Raw genomic sequence first — 18,587 nt, forward strand, 5'->3', positions numbered from 1 at the left:
GAAATTCTGAAGAATAACTAATGTACATGTACGTATAATCTTAAGTAAATATTATAGGAGGATGTATTGAAAAAATGTAAGAGACAAAAGATCTGATAAGGATTACAACTACAGAATATAATCGACATACAAAGATGAGAGGGGAGGCACTTGTTGCAAAGGGAAAGGATTTGGTTCACTGGCAAAAAAACAAAAAAAAAACCAAAAAAAAAACATCTCAAACTTGAATGGAAAAATTCACAAATGGCAAAATGGCGACGAATGTCGACACCAAAAGGCAAAGTCATCAAATCTCCAAAATTACCAAACGATTCACCAAAAGCCTTTCGTTTACCCAAAGGTGAAGGATTTAAAAAATTTAGGTTATTTCTACCTATACCAAAGATCGGCTAGGAGTTGTGACGAGACTGCGGGACGTGGTCAACCTCACTGAAGGCCGAATTGAGCGCTAAAGTCAACGGTTGGCCACCCGGTCGTCGAACGGCCGCACCCGACAGCGCTTGGGGAGATCGGGATGTACCAATTTCATCTTGCGTCAACATTAGCAAATGATGAGCGGCACGATCCATCTCCTCTTTCGTCATATCCATGGCCTCTTGCATTTCACGTGACGTCGTGCGGATAAAATCGTCATCAATGAACTTGCCAAGGCCTTGCTCAACTAGAACCTAGAACAAAAGAAAAATAGTAAAGCTTATTCGACACAGACATTCCAGTCACTTATGTACCTTGCCGACCAAGCTCTCAGCCGATCCAGCGACGGCCTCCTCGTGAGCTGAAAAGTGGCGTCAAACAATTTAAAAAATAATAATAATATAAGAAAAACACATTAGCTGAAAGAACTTGAGAGGAAGAAGAATATTCTAGTTAAACAAGAATTCATGCAGCTTCTGTCTAAATAAACTAGAGGTTCATTAGTTAGTAAGACCTGGCGGCCAAGGTTGCAAAGTTAGACTGCACGTTGTTCTAGGCGGTTCACTACATTCTTCGAATTTGAAAGATGGAAGTGTTCGACTGTATGTTTGACTATTCAAGCTCAAACGGCGAGTAAAGGATGCCGTGCTTCCAGGTAGAACGCCGGCCAGGGCCATTGCGTACGCGTGAGCCTGAGCCAGCCACAGTCCGCCAGTTAATCGACGTTCACTCTTTCTAGCAAAGCAGCGAGGAAGTGTCGATGCAGATCCCAGGTCTGTCGTTGGCAGGACGCCATGAAACATATCGCTACTGGTGCGTTAGTGAACAAAGAAGAAAATGAAAACAGACAAACCAATGTAGAACGACTGGTAGCTTGTTATGACATGTCCATTAGCCAATTAGTAAGTTACGAGAAAAGTAGCAAATTACCAAGCCATCATCAATCAAAACAGGGAAAAGGTACTTTTTTTTCTAACTCTTACCGTTGTAGCTTGGATGTAAGAAATTCTCATCGTATTTCCTACATAATTTTAACAATTATTATAAAGACATCATCATAGGGGACTTGCAACGTGACTCTGTGTTTCATTACTGGACTTCATCTCAAGTACAGATTACGATCAGTATTTAAACAAAAATGAAAGTTAAGCTTCTTATGCAGAAACGATTAGATTGTATACAACCGAAAACAAGAAAACAAATAAACAATAAAACAAATACTTACGGCAGACTTCCGTTGTTGTTGGTCTGATTTTGTCGGAGTCGCAGTGGTCGGAGCGGCATAGCTTCCGAAAGCTCGTCACTGGACGAGGAAACCGGTAAGCTTTGCCCATTAGATGCGTTGGCCGTTTTCATTAACATTTGCGGCGATAGCTAAATAAAGTGCAATTAATTTTAATTGTAGTTTAAGTTTGAAATTTATGGCGTTTCCTACTTTTAATGGTGATGACTCCGTCGGTCGTTGTCTTGACGATGGCCCGCCTCCTCGTCGCATGTTGGACCAAACACTACCAAATAAAGTATGATTCCTCTGCGAGAAGTAAACAAAACAAACTCAATAAAAACAGTAGATGCTTTCTTCTTCGCCCAGAAGATAATTACTCTGTGCATAGGCTCTGGGTCACGTTCCATCAGCTCGTCAAGATTGCCAGAGATGGCTCTCTTCAGTTCAGGCCCAGCATCGTGCAGGGTTCGCAATCCGGCCTGTAGCGTTACCGTATCAACTCCGGTCACTTCACCGTCAAGAGTAACATCCTTGTTGAGCATTTCTTTCCTCTTTTTGAAGCGACGGAAGTAATCCTGAATTAGGAAGGTAGCGTAGAACTTGCCAACTGTCACCTCGTCGTCGACTGATTTTAAAATGTCAAGCAAGGGAAAACGAATATCAAGTCACAGTCTCATTATAATTGTTAAGGGTTTTCAAGCTATTACTTCCAGGTGGCGGCACAACTTGATCCAGTAATTTACTGTTGGTTCTTTTCCAGATTTTCTTAATGACAGCGCGTAGTGTTTCGTTTGCCGTGTCAATGTTTCCGTCTGTATAGATCTTGAGCGACGTCCGCACCACTGCAAACAGGGTAGCGTTGAACATGACAGTACCGTCACTATTGAGGGGCATATTCATCGAGACCAGCCTCTGTTATCGAAACATGGAAGCAGCTGATATTTGAAAGAAAAGTGAATTTCATGAAAGTAAGATGATACCTTGCAAGCCACGCGATGTGGGCATAATTTGCCGAAACCCAGTGGCGGCGATATTTTACGCAATAACGTTACCACATCCAAATGCTTGATACGACCTCTAGCGTCCGGATCATATTCACTCCAAAGACGGACGAATTCGTCGAGGTGATGCGGGCCCAGGATGGACCAATCACGCGTTAGGTAATCGAAATTGTCCATGATAACGGCGACAAACAAATTGATAATCTTGAGACATAAATAGTTAGCAAGGAAATTGTCAGTGCGATGAAGCGTAAGTCCTACCAAAAATGAGCACAAGACGTAGAAGGAAATGAAATATGGGATGGCAAACTCTGTGCCACAATGCTCCGTTGCATTATTGCGAAATTCATCTGACTTTGGATCACAAGCTGGGGCCTCTATTTTTGTTTTTACGAGAAAAAAAAAGGGGGGAAAATGGGTCGTTAACTCGTTTAAAATTGTAGAAGGCAATTCAACTCACTCTGTGATGAACAACCGAGCATAACATCCTGCCAGGCCTCTCCCGTAGCTGACCGGAAAAGGACAAGGACAGCTTGCGGAAATGTTTGAAAATTGTTGTTTCGGTGTATAGCTGTATCGTTGTCCAGGGCAATCTTGCCGAAAACCTTAAAAATTTATGACGAAAAAAATAAAATAAAATAAAGAATTCTCAAATGTAATTCTTTTTCGTCTGTGGTTTACAGCTACCTGCATGCCAATGACGGCGTAGATGAAAAATAACATCACGATCAATAGGGCAACGTAGGGCAAAGCCTGGAAAGATTTCATAAACGTCCAAAGAAGCGTACGGATTCCCTCACCGCGGCTGAGTAGTTTGACCAATCGCATGACACGGAAAAGGCGGAAGAAATTGATGGAGATGAGATTGGAATCAGGCTAAAGAAATAAGTTGCATATAAATCGAAACGGACGTGAGCCAAGGCACAAAATTTGGTTTTGCTTACATTTAACTGGGAGTAGACAATGTCGATGAAACTTCCCAGGACAATAACAAAATCGAATACGTTCCAAGGATCGCTAAAATAATTCTGCAGGAAGAAAAGAACAAACTATGGTAAAGAATAGTTAAGAATTTTTTTTCAGATCTTACCTTGAATCGAAATGCAGCCAATTTTAAAACAAATTCCAAGGCAAAGACGCTCGTGAATATCTAAATGTTAAAATAATAAAAAAAAACTTTATGTAAATTATGGGAAACACATTTGTTATGAACCAATAATTACCATATTCAAAACGTCCAGAGCCTGTGTATACACCTCCGGTTGGCCGTAAAATTTCATTCCGAGCGTAATCGTATTGGTAATGATCAACGTGAAAATGACATACTCGAAGGGCTGCGACGTCACCATCCACCAGACTTTGTACTGAAATCGCTGTTTGGGGATATAGCGCCGGAAGGGCTTAGCTTTCAATGCAAATTCTATACAGTTTCGCTGCATCAAAAGATAAATCCAATAATAATACAAAATAGATACTTCCAGTTTAATATGAGCAAAACCTGATTTTTATCCAATTCGCAGTTTCGATATTCCTGTTCTCCCTCGTTCTGGAAAGTAACGATAACGAAACCGACGAAGATATTGACCATGAAAAAGGCGATGATAATAATGTAGATAAAATAGAAGCAGGCGATCATTGGCCGGTAGTTGTGCATCGGACCCATATCCTCTGTGTGCGAGTCGATAGACACGTACAACAAACTGACAGATATTGCGGAGGAAATGTCGGTTTTAAAAAGGGTTAAAAAAAAATCCAATAAATTCAGAACTTTCAATTACCCCGGCCATCCTTCGAACGTTGATACTGTGAATAATGTCAGCATGGCTTTACCAACGTCGTCGAAATGAAAGTCATTGTTTTCCCACGTTCTGTTTGATACGACTGGACGTTCAATATCATCGTCCTCGTATTGGATAAACGTCCCTCTGCAAATAAATCGGTTCAATATCTCAACAACCCTTTGGCAATAAATAGATTGAAACGAAATCGAACTTACATGCAGTCGTCCCTGGTCATTTTCGATGGATCGTTGCACTTAAAAAACTTGCCCTGTCAGCATAAATCACGTTATCATGTTGCAAATCATTTTGGGCTAGAGTCCAAACAATTTTATTTTTTTAAACAACGTAATACTTTGAAGAGTTGAACACCGATGACAGCGAACATGAACTCGAGAAGGCACGTGACCAGCATGATGTTACCGATGGTTTTCACAGCGACAATGACGCACTGGACGACATGCTGCAATCATTAATTTAAAAATAAATGAACAAGATCGGTAACAGGCTTGTTAAAAACCGAATTACTTTAAGTCCTTTAGCTCGGTTGATGGCACGCAAAGGCCTTAGCACGCGAAGTACTCGAAGAATCTTAACGACGGAAATAGCTCCAGAGCTATTTTTAAAAAATGGCGGTACAAATGGAAAACCAAACGACAGTAGGCCACAGGCCGAAATGGAAAATTATGCATGACGAAATTACCTGAATCCGAAAGAGATTAGCGACACACAAACGACCAATAAATCAAGAAGATTGAAAGCCGATCGACAAAAGGCTCCCTTGTGGAAAACCAATCCGTACGCGATGACTTTCAAGGCAATTTCAATAGTAAAGACAGTTGTAAAGAAGTAATCAAAATGATTCAAAATCTGCAACAAAAAGAGAAAATCGATAATAGGTGGACAAACCGTAGGCAAAAATAAGTAACAAGAGAAACCTTGTTGCGATCCGTATCAGCGCTGAGTGGATCCTCTGCGGCCAACATAGCCGATGAAATAAGAATACAGGCGAGGATTATGTTCCCAAAGTAGTTGTGGTTGCAAAACCAGTGACAGAACACTCGGAACCTTCACATTTATTTGGAAAGAGACCAAAAACAGTCAAAGATTAGACGATCCGGGTTTCAGAAATTGAAAAATCGATTGGATCAGCTGGCTCACATGCTGTACATATCCTATATACCCATGAATTGGAAACATTCTAGCAGTGCAACTATAGACATAGTGTAGCAATCTGAAAGTTCAATAGATTTTCTTAACCAAACCCATTTCATATTTTATAAAAGATCCCGTTGTCCAGGAAACTGTCGCTAACGTGCGTCAAGCAACTTCTTTTACTTGTATGCTGCCACACCGAGATATACTAGGTAATAGATTGCACATATATTATTGTTCTGTTGAAGACGCCTGCGGCAGCGATATCCACGGCAACAGTCAATCAAAAATACATAAGGCACGCTCTAGAAAGCTTTCCCTTTTTGGCGTGTTTTCATACAATTGACATCTAGCAACCGCGTACCGAAAAACAAAATTCACGAATAACTAATAACGCATTTTTAAAGCGGATGATGTCATCAAACGCCGCCTAAGAAAGGTATACACGAAAAGCGCAAGAAGCCCGCAACATTTACGGGAGAACCCCACTAAGTCTGTTGGTGCGATCTGCCGACAGTTGATCACGCGAACGCACCCAATGAACTGACGTAAGAGTGGTGCACCAATAAGATTACAGGACATCAATCATGCTAAGAACGACTATAGGCTGCGAATCATTCTGCTCTAAATACATGTAGTAATCCCAAAAATACTTTTCTCTACGAGGAATAGGCTAATTGGCTAATGGCGGGAGAAGCTTGATTCAAAATCGATCATATTTCCGATAAATCGATTGTGCCGATACTGTTGGTGGAATGCGTGTGGGTCGTCGGGTCCTGTCCATTCACTCAACAACCAACCGTGAAGCACAATAGGCGGGCGGGAGGGAGCGGGTTTCTTTTGGAGGAGAAGATGGACAGACGAACACATTCACACATGAATTTTCAAACAAACAAAAAGGGGTGGTGGAAGCAGCGAGGGCTTATATCCATCGATATCTTTTGCGAACGGTGCGATTTCTGTGCGGCCAAACTGGCGGCATTGAAAAAAAAATTACGTGCAAACAAAAACAGCAAAATGTGACAGTACCCCAAAAAATAAACATGAAAAAAAAAATAATTAAAAACAAAATTTAGAAAAGAAGAGCATTTGGAAGGAAAATGCAAAATGATTGTCTGATTAATAAGTGATAGAGTTGGCGAAATTCGGGGGCTACCTGTTGGAGTGGGAGAGTATGAAGAAGGAAGTGTATGGGGGTATGGGAATGATTTTGTTGGAGCGGGCGGCGGCAGACGCGCGTCGCGGACGCAACGTCCCCGGCTGCCCGTCTTCATCCTCTTCTTCCTCCTCCTCCTCTCCGACTTCGGCTTCCTCCTCTTCTCCGTTATTATCATCATCATAAGATCCTTGATCGTCACCCAAGCCCTCGTCTGCTTAAAGCCAATTTACAGCAGTTGGGGGAGAGGGGGGCAGAGATAGAGAAACAAAGAGCAGAGATGGTGTGCGTAAAGGAAAATATGTACAAAAGGGTGGCAGGGGAGTTGGAATAATAATTTTGAAAAAAAAAAAAAAATGGCGGAAGGGTTTTGGCGGACGTCACGAACACACACACACACGGAAAGGAAAAGAAAAAAAAAAAAAAAGAAAAAGAAATCGGATTAGTTTGGCCGTTGGCGAACTGCGCTAACCTGTTGGTGTGCGAGAATACGAAGAAGCTCGACCCTCTCGGGATGGGCTTGATCAATGTGGGTGATTCGTCAAACCCAGGAGACGGCCGCCGATGAGGTCGGGCCGTTATTTGCACGTTAGTGTTCACCGTTAGCTCATCGGTTCCATCACGTCCGTCTCCATCGCTCGTTCTCGGCTCCTCTTCTACGTTGGCATTCCACAGTCCACACCAACCGTGCCCATTGTGTCCAATCATACTCATTGCGTTTCTAATCTGTGTCACTACTACCCCCTTTATATTCCTCAGTCGGTACGTCTCCCCAAAGTTGCCATCGGTTAACTTTTGCTTTAATCAGAAATTCGGCAACCTCCACATTTTGCAAAGAACGATGGGGAGACCTACCGTCTAGGTAAGCATTCAGCGTGTAATTTTTTTTTTTTACCGTCTTTACTGGCGTCCTCTGTGCCTTCGTCGTCGTAATCCTGTTCAATTTCAATCCTGGTAGAACCACCGTCTGACTTTCTATAGAGACGGATCGTACCGACGTGATTTAATCGAATTGACTATACCACATGGACGAAAGAAAAGGAGAAACTGACTTCTTTTTTGAAGATCGTTTCCGCTCCGATATGTCGCCATGGTTACCATCCGCTTGGGCGTTATCATCGCCATCACCTTCTTTGCCGTTATCGTCCATGTTGTCCTCTTCTTCCTCGTCCAACTCTTCTTGACTTCGATCGTCACCGTCTTTCGTAGCCGAATCGCTGGTCGCCGATTTATCTAAGTCAGCTTCAGCTTCCGCTTTTGCTCCAGCTTGGTCTGCTTCTTCTTTTTCGATGGCAGTCAACGATTCCGCGTCAGCCAAGTTGTCGACGGCGATGGCCAAAAAGACGTTCAAAAGAATGTCTGCCGAAATTCAAGTAAGAAAAACGAAGAGTTGGTTCAAAGTTCGAATTCAACAGACTAGCACAACTCACAATTGCCGCAGATGAAGAGGATAATGAAGTAGATGCAAGCGAGAATGCCCAAGGATGAGACGCCACCGTATGCCTTGATGCCATCGTACATAACAACGTTCCAATCCTCGCCCGTCAAAATCTTGAAACATGGCCAAAAACATCAGCTCATTTGTTAGAGAAGAGCGTGGAAAATGCGGGAAAGTATAAACCATCACCAAGAAAAATAAGCTAAAGAAGGACAAAAACTGGCCATCCCATCATGTTACCTGAAAGACAGTTAGTAAACTCTGCCAGAATGAATCGAAATTGCTTCTCGGCAATTCTTGATTTTCAAAGTTGAATTTGCCGCCAAAGACTTGCATACCCAGCAGGGCAAAGATGACCATGAAGAGGAAGAGGAGCAATAAGAGAGAGGCGATTGATTGGATCGAGTTGAGCAGCGACGCCACCAAGTTGGAAAGTGAGCGCCAATACCTGCGTTATTAATACCGGCCCACCATTCAATTAAGATTAATCCCTTATAGACGACATCACCTTTGCTAATCGCAATCTTCAACACGCAGCCACTACGTTAGTCTAAAGCATCTCACGGAGGATCAGCGGGAAAGAAAAGCCAATATTATAAAGCTACGACACGAAAAATATGTTTTTAAACTACCTCTACCTACTACTACTAGGCTCGGTACCTGGGAAACGGTCAGATAGGCATCCCAGGGTGAATCGAAATTACTACGGCGACCGGGCTCGAACCGGCCACCGAAAAGCTGTGTTCCAAGCAGTGCGAAGATGAATATAAAGAGAAAAAGGACGCACAGGAGCGAGACGATAGACCTGACGGCGTTGAACAGACTTCGCACCAAATTGCCCAGTGAAAACCAATACCTGTTTGGTTGGAGCCGTCCGTCGATGGGGAGGACAGAGTGAATCATGCCAAACAATCAATTTTTTTACAAATTCCAATAATCATGCAGGAAAACCGTGCACATTGTTTCGTGATAATTCAGAGTCTTACTTGGTCACTTTGAAAACTCTGAGGAGACGGACGCAACGCAACACGGACACGCCCAACGGGGGCATCAGATCCGTTTTGGTAAGAACCACCTCGACGATACTACTGATGACGACGAAGCAATCAAACCGGTTGAACAGAGAAACAAAGTAGCCCTGAATTCGAATGCAAATGTCTTCATTGGCAAGAAAAAACATTTCTCCGTGATTTCCCATCTTACTTGAAATCCCAAGCTGTACATCTTCAGCAACATTTCAAAGGCAAAGAGCACGATGAAAAAGATGTTGGTCACATCTGTCGAGACACGTGACGTTTAGATTTGCAAAACAATGTCAATGCAAATGTTACCTTGGAAGAAATCCAGCCATTCGGGTTGTTGGTAGTGCTCCGTGGCCAGTACTCCAGTGTTCAGAAACACCAAAATAATGATGAGCCAGTAAAAAGCCTGAGATTTGACAGCTTTGCGACAAGCTCGACGCATACGACGATTGCTCCTGTTCAAGTAGGGGGATGGAATAAACAAACAAAAACAGAAGAGGATAAGGAATGACGTAAGACGCTGTCAAGCTTCAGTGAGCAAACAGTATACCGTTCCCAGTTTCGCTTTTTCTGCGTCCACCACGAATCCTGCGAAGTGTCAGCGTTGCTGCTTTCCTCCGTCTTGTCGACACTATTATCCTGCTCTCGTTTGTTTTTAGCTTAAAAAACCAAATGGAGCAATGAAGCGTAAGATGACATCTTTATGACAGCTACTACTGTAATACCGTGCTTGGATTCGTCGTGTTGCCGGTCCTCCCCTTCCGGCTCGATATCTTCCGCTTGGGTAATCCAATCTAGATAACCTCGCAAATCTTCCTCGATTTGCTGTTTCTCGCGCAACTTGTGAAAGTCACCGCGAGCTTTGGCTTTTTCTCTTTCTTTTGAAAACTCTCTAAAGCAAATGAGAAATACAAACATTTTCAAGCCGCTGTCATTGACAATATCATTTAGGCGGCTGTACGGTGTCTTCCTTATAATTGGGATTGAATGGCCGACTAGGCAATCGCGAATCAGAGTGGTACGGATAAGACAAGGCAAAGAATGTGTGATGGTATAATCCCAAGTCAAGGGGGATAGAACCGAATCAAATCATCAATGTCGTCATGTTTACGTACCCGCTGAGGACACCGAGAATCAAGTTCATCACGAAGAAGGCACCAATAATAACCATCGAGATGAAGTAGATCCATTGCCAGGAATTGCCCATCGCATCTTCTATCTTTAAGAAAGAACATAAAATGAAAAGACGATGTTAAGATGCGATCGATAGGCCCGCGGATTGGTTAATAGTCAACATATTAAACCACCAAAGAACATAATAAGGTATTAGAGTGATCGCAGAATCGATATTCGATATCTTAGTTGTTAGGGCACAACCGCACGCCGTCTGCACGAAGATAACGAGCTTTCGGTCCTCAATGATTCTAGTCTCAAAAATCTGTCCGAGGGGAAAAACAAACGATGGTCTCTAGTACCGTCCACCTACTAGCGAGCAAAGCACTTGGCCTCGATCCACTAAAACAAACAACCAGGCTTGCTTTAACCTACAAACAAGCATTGAAAACAAAAATTTCGTGACTCTTTAGCTCTTGTATATACAATGTAATGCGTGTAACCAGCCCCTGCTTTCTCTTGAACTGAGGAGACAAAAAAATAAAATAAAATAAGAGGCTTACGAAGCGATCGATAGGACTGTATAGAGGAGCCGGTCACCAGATGGACGCGGACAAACGAGCTGAAACAACGATCCTTCACTCGTGTCAATTACCGAGTTCACGAGATTAAAGACCATTTCGCTTGAACGATCACGAGCTCAAGAGATTCTCAACCATTGTCATTTGACCCCGACTAGTTGGCAGCTTTTAGCTTTCATTATGTCATCGGCACGTCAATATCGCCTTCACACAGTGGCAAATACACTAATGACTCTGAAAAGGCTTGCACCAAATCGTTAGCCACAACGGCAATGCGCTTTCGTGATGCTTTACGAGAGAGAAATACGTAGTAGATCTTTGAAACGGCGAGGCGAAGCGAGTCAATTATGAAACCATGCATGTGTATCAACACGTTTTACGGAAAAGTTTTCCCTGCACAAGAGCCTTTCGCAAGGGTTTCGTTCATACCGTCGAAAAACGAGTTTGTTTGAAAAAGGATCTCCGCTTTTCTTTAGTTTATTAGGACTGAAATTCGGAACCTAAAGAGTGTTTTTTCTTCCGATGAAATGCGAGATTATATCTACGATTCTTTCCCCCCCTTTTCTTCGTGTGTGTGTGTGCATGGCAAAGCACAAGGAAGGGTAAATGGCACGTGACCAAAACTTACTTGGTACAAGACATCCGTCCAGCCTTCGAGTGTGACGCACTGGAACACGGTGAGCATGGCCAGTCCAAAATTGTCGAAATTAGTAATGCCATCGTTGGGTCCTTCCCAGTCCGGAAGACAGACCATTCCAATCGTGGCACAATCGAATCCCACCTCGCTCGAATTAGAGCACGGATGAGGATCTTTCATCATGTCACCTTTTCGGGTCGTAAAAAAAAAAACACACACAAAAAATGACAACATTTACGTGCATGATTGATAAGTATAGTCTCACCAGTTTCGGGATCGTAGCAAGTTGTGTGTAGTTTGCCAGAAAACAATTCCAAACCGATGATGGCGTAAATGATGATGACAAAAATGACCAGCAGAGCAATGTGAAGAAGTGGCACCATCGCTTTCAATATGGAATTCAACACCACTTGCAAACCTATTCAAAAGGAAAGAGATTAAACTGTATTCTATTCACCATCAGAAGGTCGGAATGAAAGAAAATCCTATTTTGTTCTTCTTTCAACAAGAATGCCGTTAGAGCATGCTGTAATTTATAGCCAGCTGTTCAGAGAACAAGCCTCCAGGGATAGATTTGTCGAAGAAGCGGGAAACTTCTCATGTTTAAAGAGATACAAAAAGTTTCCGCATTGACGAGCCGTCAAACTCCTTCTCGCATCCTCTTCTTTTGAGAGATGCCATTCTCCACTTACCCCCAACTTCCTGTCTATTTATATATACACACGCATCCTGCACATACATCTCGCTCCGCACATGGTGTACAAGTCCGAGAAAGCAGAAGGGAAAAAAAAATCGATTACGACAGACACTTACTAGGAACACCGGAGACTAGACGCAGAGGTCGCAAAACTCGAAAGGCTCGCAAAGCTTTGACGTCGAAGCCGTCTTTCATCATGGTAGACAGTGCCGTGCTCACGGCGCTATTTAAAAAAATTGGAGCAAAAAAAAACAGTTTAATCAAGTAGACATGTGTTTGCACAGACAGAAGGAGGATAGGAACAGTGTGTCAATACCCAATGACGACAATGGTGAAATCGAGAAAATTCCACGTATTGCGTAGGTAGGCCCCGCTGTGTGCGACGAAACCATAGGCGATGATTTTCATAACGCATTCAATGGTGAAAATAACCAAGAAGACATATTCCACTTTTTCCTGTCACCAAAAATGTACAGAATGATTGAAATGAAGTAGAAAAGCGAAAAAGAAAAAAGACATCCATTGAGACCGTCTTTTCATCGGGCGAATGAATGATGACAAGAACGGAGAACTTCCGACCGAGGTGGAAGATAAAAGCGGTTAGAAAGACACGCCGTATCGATCCGAAGAATTCCCTGCCTCCCAACTCCACCCCACCAGCTGCCCCCGTACATTCTATCGATTCGCCATTCTCCATTCGATTATTTTAAATAAAATAGAGACCCGACAAATAGAGTAACATATCACAAGCGAGGCTGGTACTCGCTCGCGAGATCCTAGCCAATTTTGCATTAGTAGAAGGGAGATTTCAAACCGACAGAGGAACGCCATTGTCACAACTTTGGAACAAAGTCGTGAGTTTGCCACTTGATTTTCAGAATGCTACAAGTAGTCGAAGGGTAATGTTTTAGACGCTGGATCGATATCAACCAACAGGTTGATATAATCGATCATCAGACATCGAAAACTTTAGCCATTCTTCATCTGGAATTTGTAGAGAAATATGCCACCTTGTGTCAAACAACAACAAAAGATGTCGTCATCCGACTAAGGTTAACGCATTAAAACGTAAGCTAATGGGACACACAAAAACGGCGGTGCTCTTCGACCACTAACGGAACAAAAAAAACGGGAGGGGGCGTGAAAAAATCAATAATTCGATCGGTTAAGAATCAATCTATAGACGAGTTTGGTACTAACTCGATTTTGCACAACAATGCGTCTATCGCCAGGGAATTTTTTCATTCCCCTTTCTTTTTTTGGGGGAGGTAAAAAAATTTGTTCTCTTTCTCGAGCGCAAACATTGCGAGACAAATGCCAAAACAAGGCCAAAAGGGAGGCGTCGCCAGCAATTTGAAACCAACATTTTTACGCGCAGCCAAGTGAAAAACGTCAGTCGAGCAAGGGCAACTGTACTCACCAAATAAGCATTGGTAATGTTAGAGTCCCCGTTGGGATACGGCGTGTAGACGGCCAAGGCAACGCAATTGGCGAAGATGGTCAACAGGATCAAATACTCGAACGGTGTGCACAACGACAATGGGTTAAGGATATTATAGCCAATACAATAACTTAATGCTAAAAAAAAAAAAAAGAAACAGAAGAAACCGAAAGTATTCGAGCTCAAAGTTAACGAGCTCGTTATTAATAATCAAAAGGATATTTCCACTCTACGACGCTGATGCAGAGTTTTCGCACCGGGTTGGTGAGCGATAGGCAAAAGAGAGCTCGTTGCGGTCGTTCTGGAGGAGGTTTTCCTCTTCGACTCATGGCTTTTCTTTTGGCAGCAGCAGCGGCAGCGGCGGCGGCAGCCTCGGCTTCTGCCAGACTTTTCGCCGGCCCGCCAGTAGTTGGTGGTGCTGTCACTGGGGCGGCAATGCCTGAAGCCGCGGCGGCGGGAGTTGCAGACACAACCGCGGTCTCCGGAGACGTAGCCAACCCATTTTGACTCTCCATCATGATCTACGGCTCTGCAACAAACAAAATGCAACATGTCAGGAAGAATTAAACAAATAGCAGATGGAATGGCATGGACTCGGCGTCAGAATATGTTGCCAATTAGTAATTCATCGGTTTGTTTGCCCTTCCAACGAAGGTAGACACAACACGCTCCAACCAGAGGATCGATATTCCATTACTTTAACAAATACGTATACGGTACAGGTTTTTCCCAGCCGGTGTGTAAACCGTATTGCAATACAGCACGGAATTCAGTGGGGGAAATTCACTTCACGTTGATAAATTTTTTAATACGTAGAATAAGTCACCTCATCCAGCTCATTCCGGTTCGTGGTGAGAACATGTGACAACAAAAACAAACAAAACGCTGAAAACAAGCAGCTAAAGATTTCTATATCGATTAAGGCACTGGACTCTGTATATGTAGTTTTTCAACACAGATCACGATCTTTATAGGATGAATCGGGCGAAACAGACGAAGAAAAAGGATATTGTATTCTACCACCGACATCCTTATTTTACGACGAATGGAACGAAGCGCATGAAACGTTATTGACGCTAGTCACGCCTGGCTTCAGCAGTTGACGACTTGTTCGATTCCCCCACCCTCGTCTCTTCAACAATATGAAAGCCCCCCACCCAAGACAGTTAAACACAATCGAATAAATTTGACTGATGGCAACGTATTGACGAAATGTGGGGGATCTACTTTCTTCTTAGAAGATCTCTTTTTGCTTAGGCAGCGATTGTTCATTTTGCATCTTTTGTCTTCCTTTTACTAAAAGAATGAGACACACACGATAAAGATCGATGAACAACTTAATGAAGCAGCAACAAAGGCCATATTACTATAGAGAGAAAACATTTTCAGCACGGAAAACCGTTTACAGCCGCCAAAGAAAGAATTTTGATCAGATGTTCAGCGATCTAAAAACGTGCTCGACAACATGGCCATGCAATTTTGGCGGAAAAACCGGCTTACCCCTCGCTATAATTAACACACAGTGTAGCTATGTGAGGAAATTTGGCAGAAAAAACGAATACTGACTTATATGTAGATATAAGATTGACTTTGAAGTTTGCGAGCCATTCGTGAAGAAACTTTGGCCTGAGTGTTTGTTGAATGTTCAGATTTTCAAGCACATTGTAGATTGTTTAGGAACTATAGACTTTCACGCCCGCGCGAGAGCCCGCCAACCATTCGACTAGTGCAGTAGTGCGATCTCGTAAAGGGATGGGTAAGCGAACACTCTGCTAGTCAAATCAAACTAGATAAAAAATTAAATCTTTTTAACTTTACGTATTTAGGTTTCATAATTCGTGAGAGAATTTAAAATAAAAGTTTAAATGATAAATAATTTTGCTGATTTATAATGCGAATAAGATAGACAATTGATTATAGTGCAATCAAAGGGTGCTGCTAAAGCATGCCTTTGGTTCGTTCGTAGTGGTGTTTCCAGAAATAAAATTTAAAAAACAAGTTTAAGATGGCCGACGGTGCAGACACTCGCGTTAATCTGGCTGCCTTAAAACGGGTAGACCCCTACGCAGTGGAAATTGTCGAAACCGGAACTCAAGTTGCTATTTATAAATTCAATTCTCAATCCAACGAATGGGTAAGATGGGTTTTCTTTGTCACCACTTCCTGTCATACCTACCCTATACGGTTACGCATAATGCAAAAACACCGGTTAAGTTATGTCTACAGCTTCGTTGTGTGAATGATAACATTCTTACCTTTGTACTATAGGAGAAAACCGATGTCGAAGGCACCTTATTCCTCTATGCAAGGTTTGTTTCTTTGTTTTTGTTGCTGTGACAAATCCTAAGGTTGTCACAACAATCCTCTTAGCTGTTACGAATGTTTTTCGCACTTGTCTTGATATGTGGATCATAGATGAGTTTTAACTTTCAGAACAAAACTTTGTTGTTATAATTGCCCACATTTTTCACTTTACTGGTGTTCATTCGGATTCTAAACATTTTTGTGGTTGAGCAACTAAAATTGTAAAGCCAATTTCTCGCACCCAAACTTAAGCATTTCTTAACTTCAGTGTAATTCCTTAGTCATTGCATTGCAACTCACTTTAATATTTTCTTTGTGCATAACCTCACAGCTGTAAACTAGCCAGCCAAAGGAAATGTGGAACTGAAAATCTGGCAGTTGGGGCCTTTTCCCCAGCCCTAATAGTCCCAGATACTTTTTGTTCTATTTTTAACCTGGAACTACACTGTTTTTGCTCTTGCATAGCTACGCTATCTATTGCTGATTCTGGAAAATTTATTTTTTAGGTCAGGGGATCCAAGGCATGGCTTTGTTGTCATGAATCGCCTGAGCACGGAAAATCTCGTGGAACCGATCACCAGAGACTTGGAGATCCAACTCCAAGCACCTTTCCTCTTATACAAAAATGCCAAATGTATGTACAGTTTCTCTTCCTAACTGGAAGGTTGCATTTATTAATTAATTATTTTTATCCAGTGTCGATCACAGGAGTGTGGTTTTATGAGGAATCAGAATGTACTCGAATAGCCCAAAAATTGGAAGCGCTAGTTAAAGAAGAGACCGAAAGACGCCGGCCCAATCTTGTTCAGGAAAAATCTAATGTTGATATCATGTCGTTGCTTACAAAAGCGGGACAGGAGTATGAACAGGTTGTGAAGCATTTTATATTTATGGTAGAAAATCTGCACTGGATATTAATTTGGTCGTTTTTTTGTTGTTCCTAAAGAAAGGAAAGCCAATGTCCGCCTCCAACAGCGTTGATGTAGTCCGTCCTACCGCCCTGCGTCCGACGTCCAATGGCGGTAACTCCCAATCTACCCTACTTAGCGTAGCAGACTTGTTCGGAATGGAACCGATTCATCAGTCCACGCAGATGCCCCTTCATCATTGTGGATCTCTTTTTGAACGGCTTATGTCGGCTGGGACTCCTACGGGTGTCCCACCACCACCCCTTCCAAACGCAGAGTTGCATACAGCTCAGAGCCTGGAGAGAGAATTACGAGGAAAAGAAAAGGTAAGCAGAAAATTAACTTAAATAAGTATGTTACGAAAAAAAAAATAATTAAATAAATAAAGTGCATTTTTTTTTTTTTTCTTTCAAAATAGTTGAAAGCCAATGGGACTGGAGAGCATCCTTTGCCGCATGCGGCACCAATGCATCCATCTGTCCCAATCAAACCGGGTGGATTATCAAAAAACTCGGCGGTCCTTACCCATCCTCATATTGCTGAAGTCATGCAGGTAATGATAAGTCAGTAGCACTTGTGAACGTCAAAATATTATGCCTAGCTGTACCTCATCTCAGAAAAACACCAGTGGTACCCCTCCTCGTCACACGGGCTTACAGTCAGTAGCTTTGATGTCTCCCATGATGTTTACGTCAGCGTCTGGAACCAGTGAACAACCAGTGGAAACAGTGCGCGTACAGACACCAGTTCAACGCCCAGCCTTCCAGTCCCGAGAGGAATCGCACCATCCCTATCTAGTAGATAACGAGATCACGCCATTAACTAAAGCTCAGCTCATGCAAGCTTTCAACTACCTCCTCAAGGTAAACATAAAATAAATAAAAGTAAAGTATTGAAATGCATCTTCAAAAGCAGACATTAAAGGGCTAATATTTGATCACTAGAACGATTCAAATTTCATCACCCAGCTCCACGACGCGTATGTTCAATCGTTGAAACAGAGTTTGAAAACCGGTAACTGATACAAATGAGAGATTTACCACCAGAAATATTGGCGCCGATGTCCAAGTGGCATTTGCTTTTGCTGCCCTACCGTACACTAAACATAGAACCAACAAATTTGTGTTCCTGAACCTCATCTCCAATCCACCAAAATTCACTCTCCATCTCCTCCTCTCTTTCCGTGTCGAAAGAGCTGTGATCTTTCTTTTTACGGACAAACATGACGTTGCTTTGAGCGAGCGCCGTCAATGTGCGACGCAGATAAATGTCAATACACTGAAATGCTCCAAACTGCAAGGAGTAGTTATCAACTACTTTGTGTCCTATCGTCTGAACTTTCTCGCTCGTTAATGATAACAAAGCTACTCAAATTTAGAACTAGTAGCTTAACAAATCAAAGCGCCCTAGGGAACTTTTTTTCCCGTTTATAAATTTCGGCTACGTGACATTCCTTCACTATGACAACATTAAACCGTTTAAGTCGACTAATTAAATATGCTTGCTTAAGTGTTTTGGAATTGTTTTACGCAGAAAGTAGGATCCAGACTTATGGAAGTGGAACAACAAGAGAAAGCAATACTTCAACCCTCCATGCACGATTATTTTAAACATTGCGCAGTGGTAATCCTCATAAAATTTTTGGTTTAATGTATTCTTTTTTTACTACGTCCCAAGGAGCGATTTTTCGCGGACTCGCACCTGGTAATGCTTCTAA

The 18,587-nt window shown here is 42.4% G+C and overlaps 2 protein-coding genes across 4 annotated transcripts; one reads left to right on the forward strand and one right to left on the reverse strand.

The window, feature by feature from the left end:
- Positions 1-45: 45 nt before the first annotated feature.
- On the reverse strand, positions 46-15,383 carry LOC116924285 (muscle calcium channel subunit alpha-1). Of its 2 annotated transcripts, none has more exons than XM_045174840.1 (39): positions 15,225-15,383; positions 13,881-14,187; positions 13,638-13,743; positions 12,534-12,673; positions 12,334-12,440; positions 11,786-11,938; positions 11,512-11,708; positions 10,305-10,408; positions 9,915-10,081; positions 9,740-9,848; positions 9,499-9,644; positions 9,371-9,444; positions 9,154-9,305; positions 8,408-8,615; positions 8,160-8,280; positions 7,782-8,088; positions 7,625-7,704; positions 6,730-6,943; positions 5,357-5,486; positions 5,122-5,288; positions 4,947-5,034; positions 4,774-4,881; positions 4,637-4,689; positions 4,419-4,565; positions 4,139-4,340; positions 3,864-4,073; positions 3,731-3,790; positions 3,585-3,668; positions 3,328-3,516; positions 3,101-3,245; positions 2,902-3,017; positions 2,620-2,844; positions 2,347-2,551; positions 2,017-2,264; positions 1,850-1,945; positions 1,640-1,788; positions 929-1,224; positions 729-775; positions 46-668 (listed from the first exon to the last, which is right to left on the reverse strand). In XM_045174840.1, exons 2-39 carry the CDS (start codon positions 14,174-14,176, stop codon positions 390-392), a joined length of 5,925 nt encoding a protein of 1,974 aa, XP_045030775.1. In that variant the 5' UTR covers positions 14,177-14,187; positions 15,225-15,383; the 3' UTR covers positions 46-389. The 2 variants fall into 2 exon arrangements, with proteins under 2 accessions (XP_045030775.1, XP_045030776.1); XM_045174841.1 differs by lacking the exon at positions 6,730-6,943 and adding an exon at positions 7,202-7,385.
- A 209-nt stretch (positions 15,384-15,592) lies between these two features.
- Positions 15,593-18,186, forward strand: LOC116924418 (mRNA-decapping enzyme 1B). 2 transcript variants are annotated; one of them, XM_045174843.1, is made up of 8 exons: positions 15,593-15,792; positions 15,927-15,967; positions 16,469-16,596; positions 16,659-16,831; positions 16,909-17,196; positions 17,289-17,423; positions 17,488-17,733; positions 17,839-18,186. In XM_045174843.1, exons 1-8 carry the CDS (start codon positions 15,664-15,666, stop codon positions 17,890-17,892), a joined length of 1,194 nt encoding a protein of 397 aa, XP_045030778.1. In that variant the 5' UTR covers positions 15,593-15,663; the 3' UTR covers positions 17,893-18,186. The 2 variants fall into 2 exon arrangements, with proteins under 2 accessions (XP_045030778.1, XP_032786833.1); XM_032930942.2 differs by having other exon boundaries at positions 15,595-15,792; positions 17,815-18,186.
- Positions 18,187-18,587: the final 401 nt, after the last annotated feature.

The sequence above is a fragment of the Daphnia magna genome, linkage group LG6 (genome assembly GCF_020631705.1).
Source record: "Daphnia magna isolate NIES linkage group LG6, ASM2063170v1.1, whole genome shotgun sequence".
Lineage (NCBI taxonomy): Eukaryota > Metazoa > Arthropoda > Branchiopoda > Diplostraca > Daphniidae > Daphnia > Daphnia magna.

Coding starts and splice junctions, on each gene's coding strand:
- LOC116924285 (XM_045174840.1), bottom strand. CDS start 14,176: ATGATGGAGAGTCAAAATGGGTTGGCTACGTCTCCGGAGACCGCGGTT. Junction 13,744..13,880: donor ATCAGCGTCGTAGAGTGGAA/ATATCCTTTTGA, acceptor GTCGTTGTGCAC/ACCGTTCGAGTATTTGATCC. Junction 5,487..6,729: donor ATACTCTCCCACTCCAACAG/GTAGCCCCCGAA, acceptor ATAAATGTGAAG/GTTCCGAGTGTTCTGTCACT.
- LOC116924418 (XM_032930942.2), top strand. CDS start 15,664: ATGGCCGACGGTGCAGACACTCGCGTTAATCTGGCTGCCTTAAAACGG. Junction 15,793..15,926: donor ATTCTCAATCCAACGAATGG/GTAAGATGGGTT, acceptor TTTGTACTATAG/GAGAAAACCGATGTCGAAGG. Junction 16,597..16,658: donor CTTATACAAAAATGCCAAAT/GTATGTACAGTT, acceptor ATTTTTATCCAG/TGTCGATCACAGGAGTGTGG.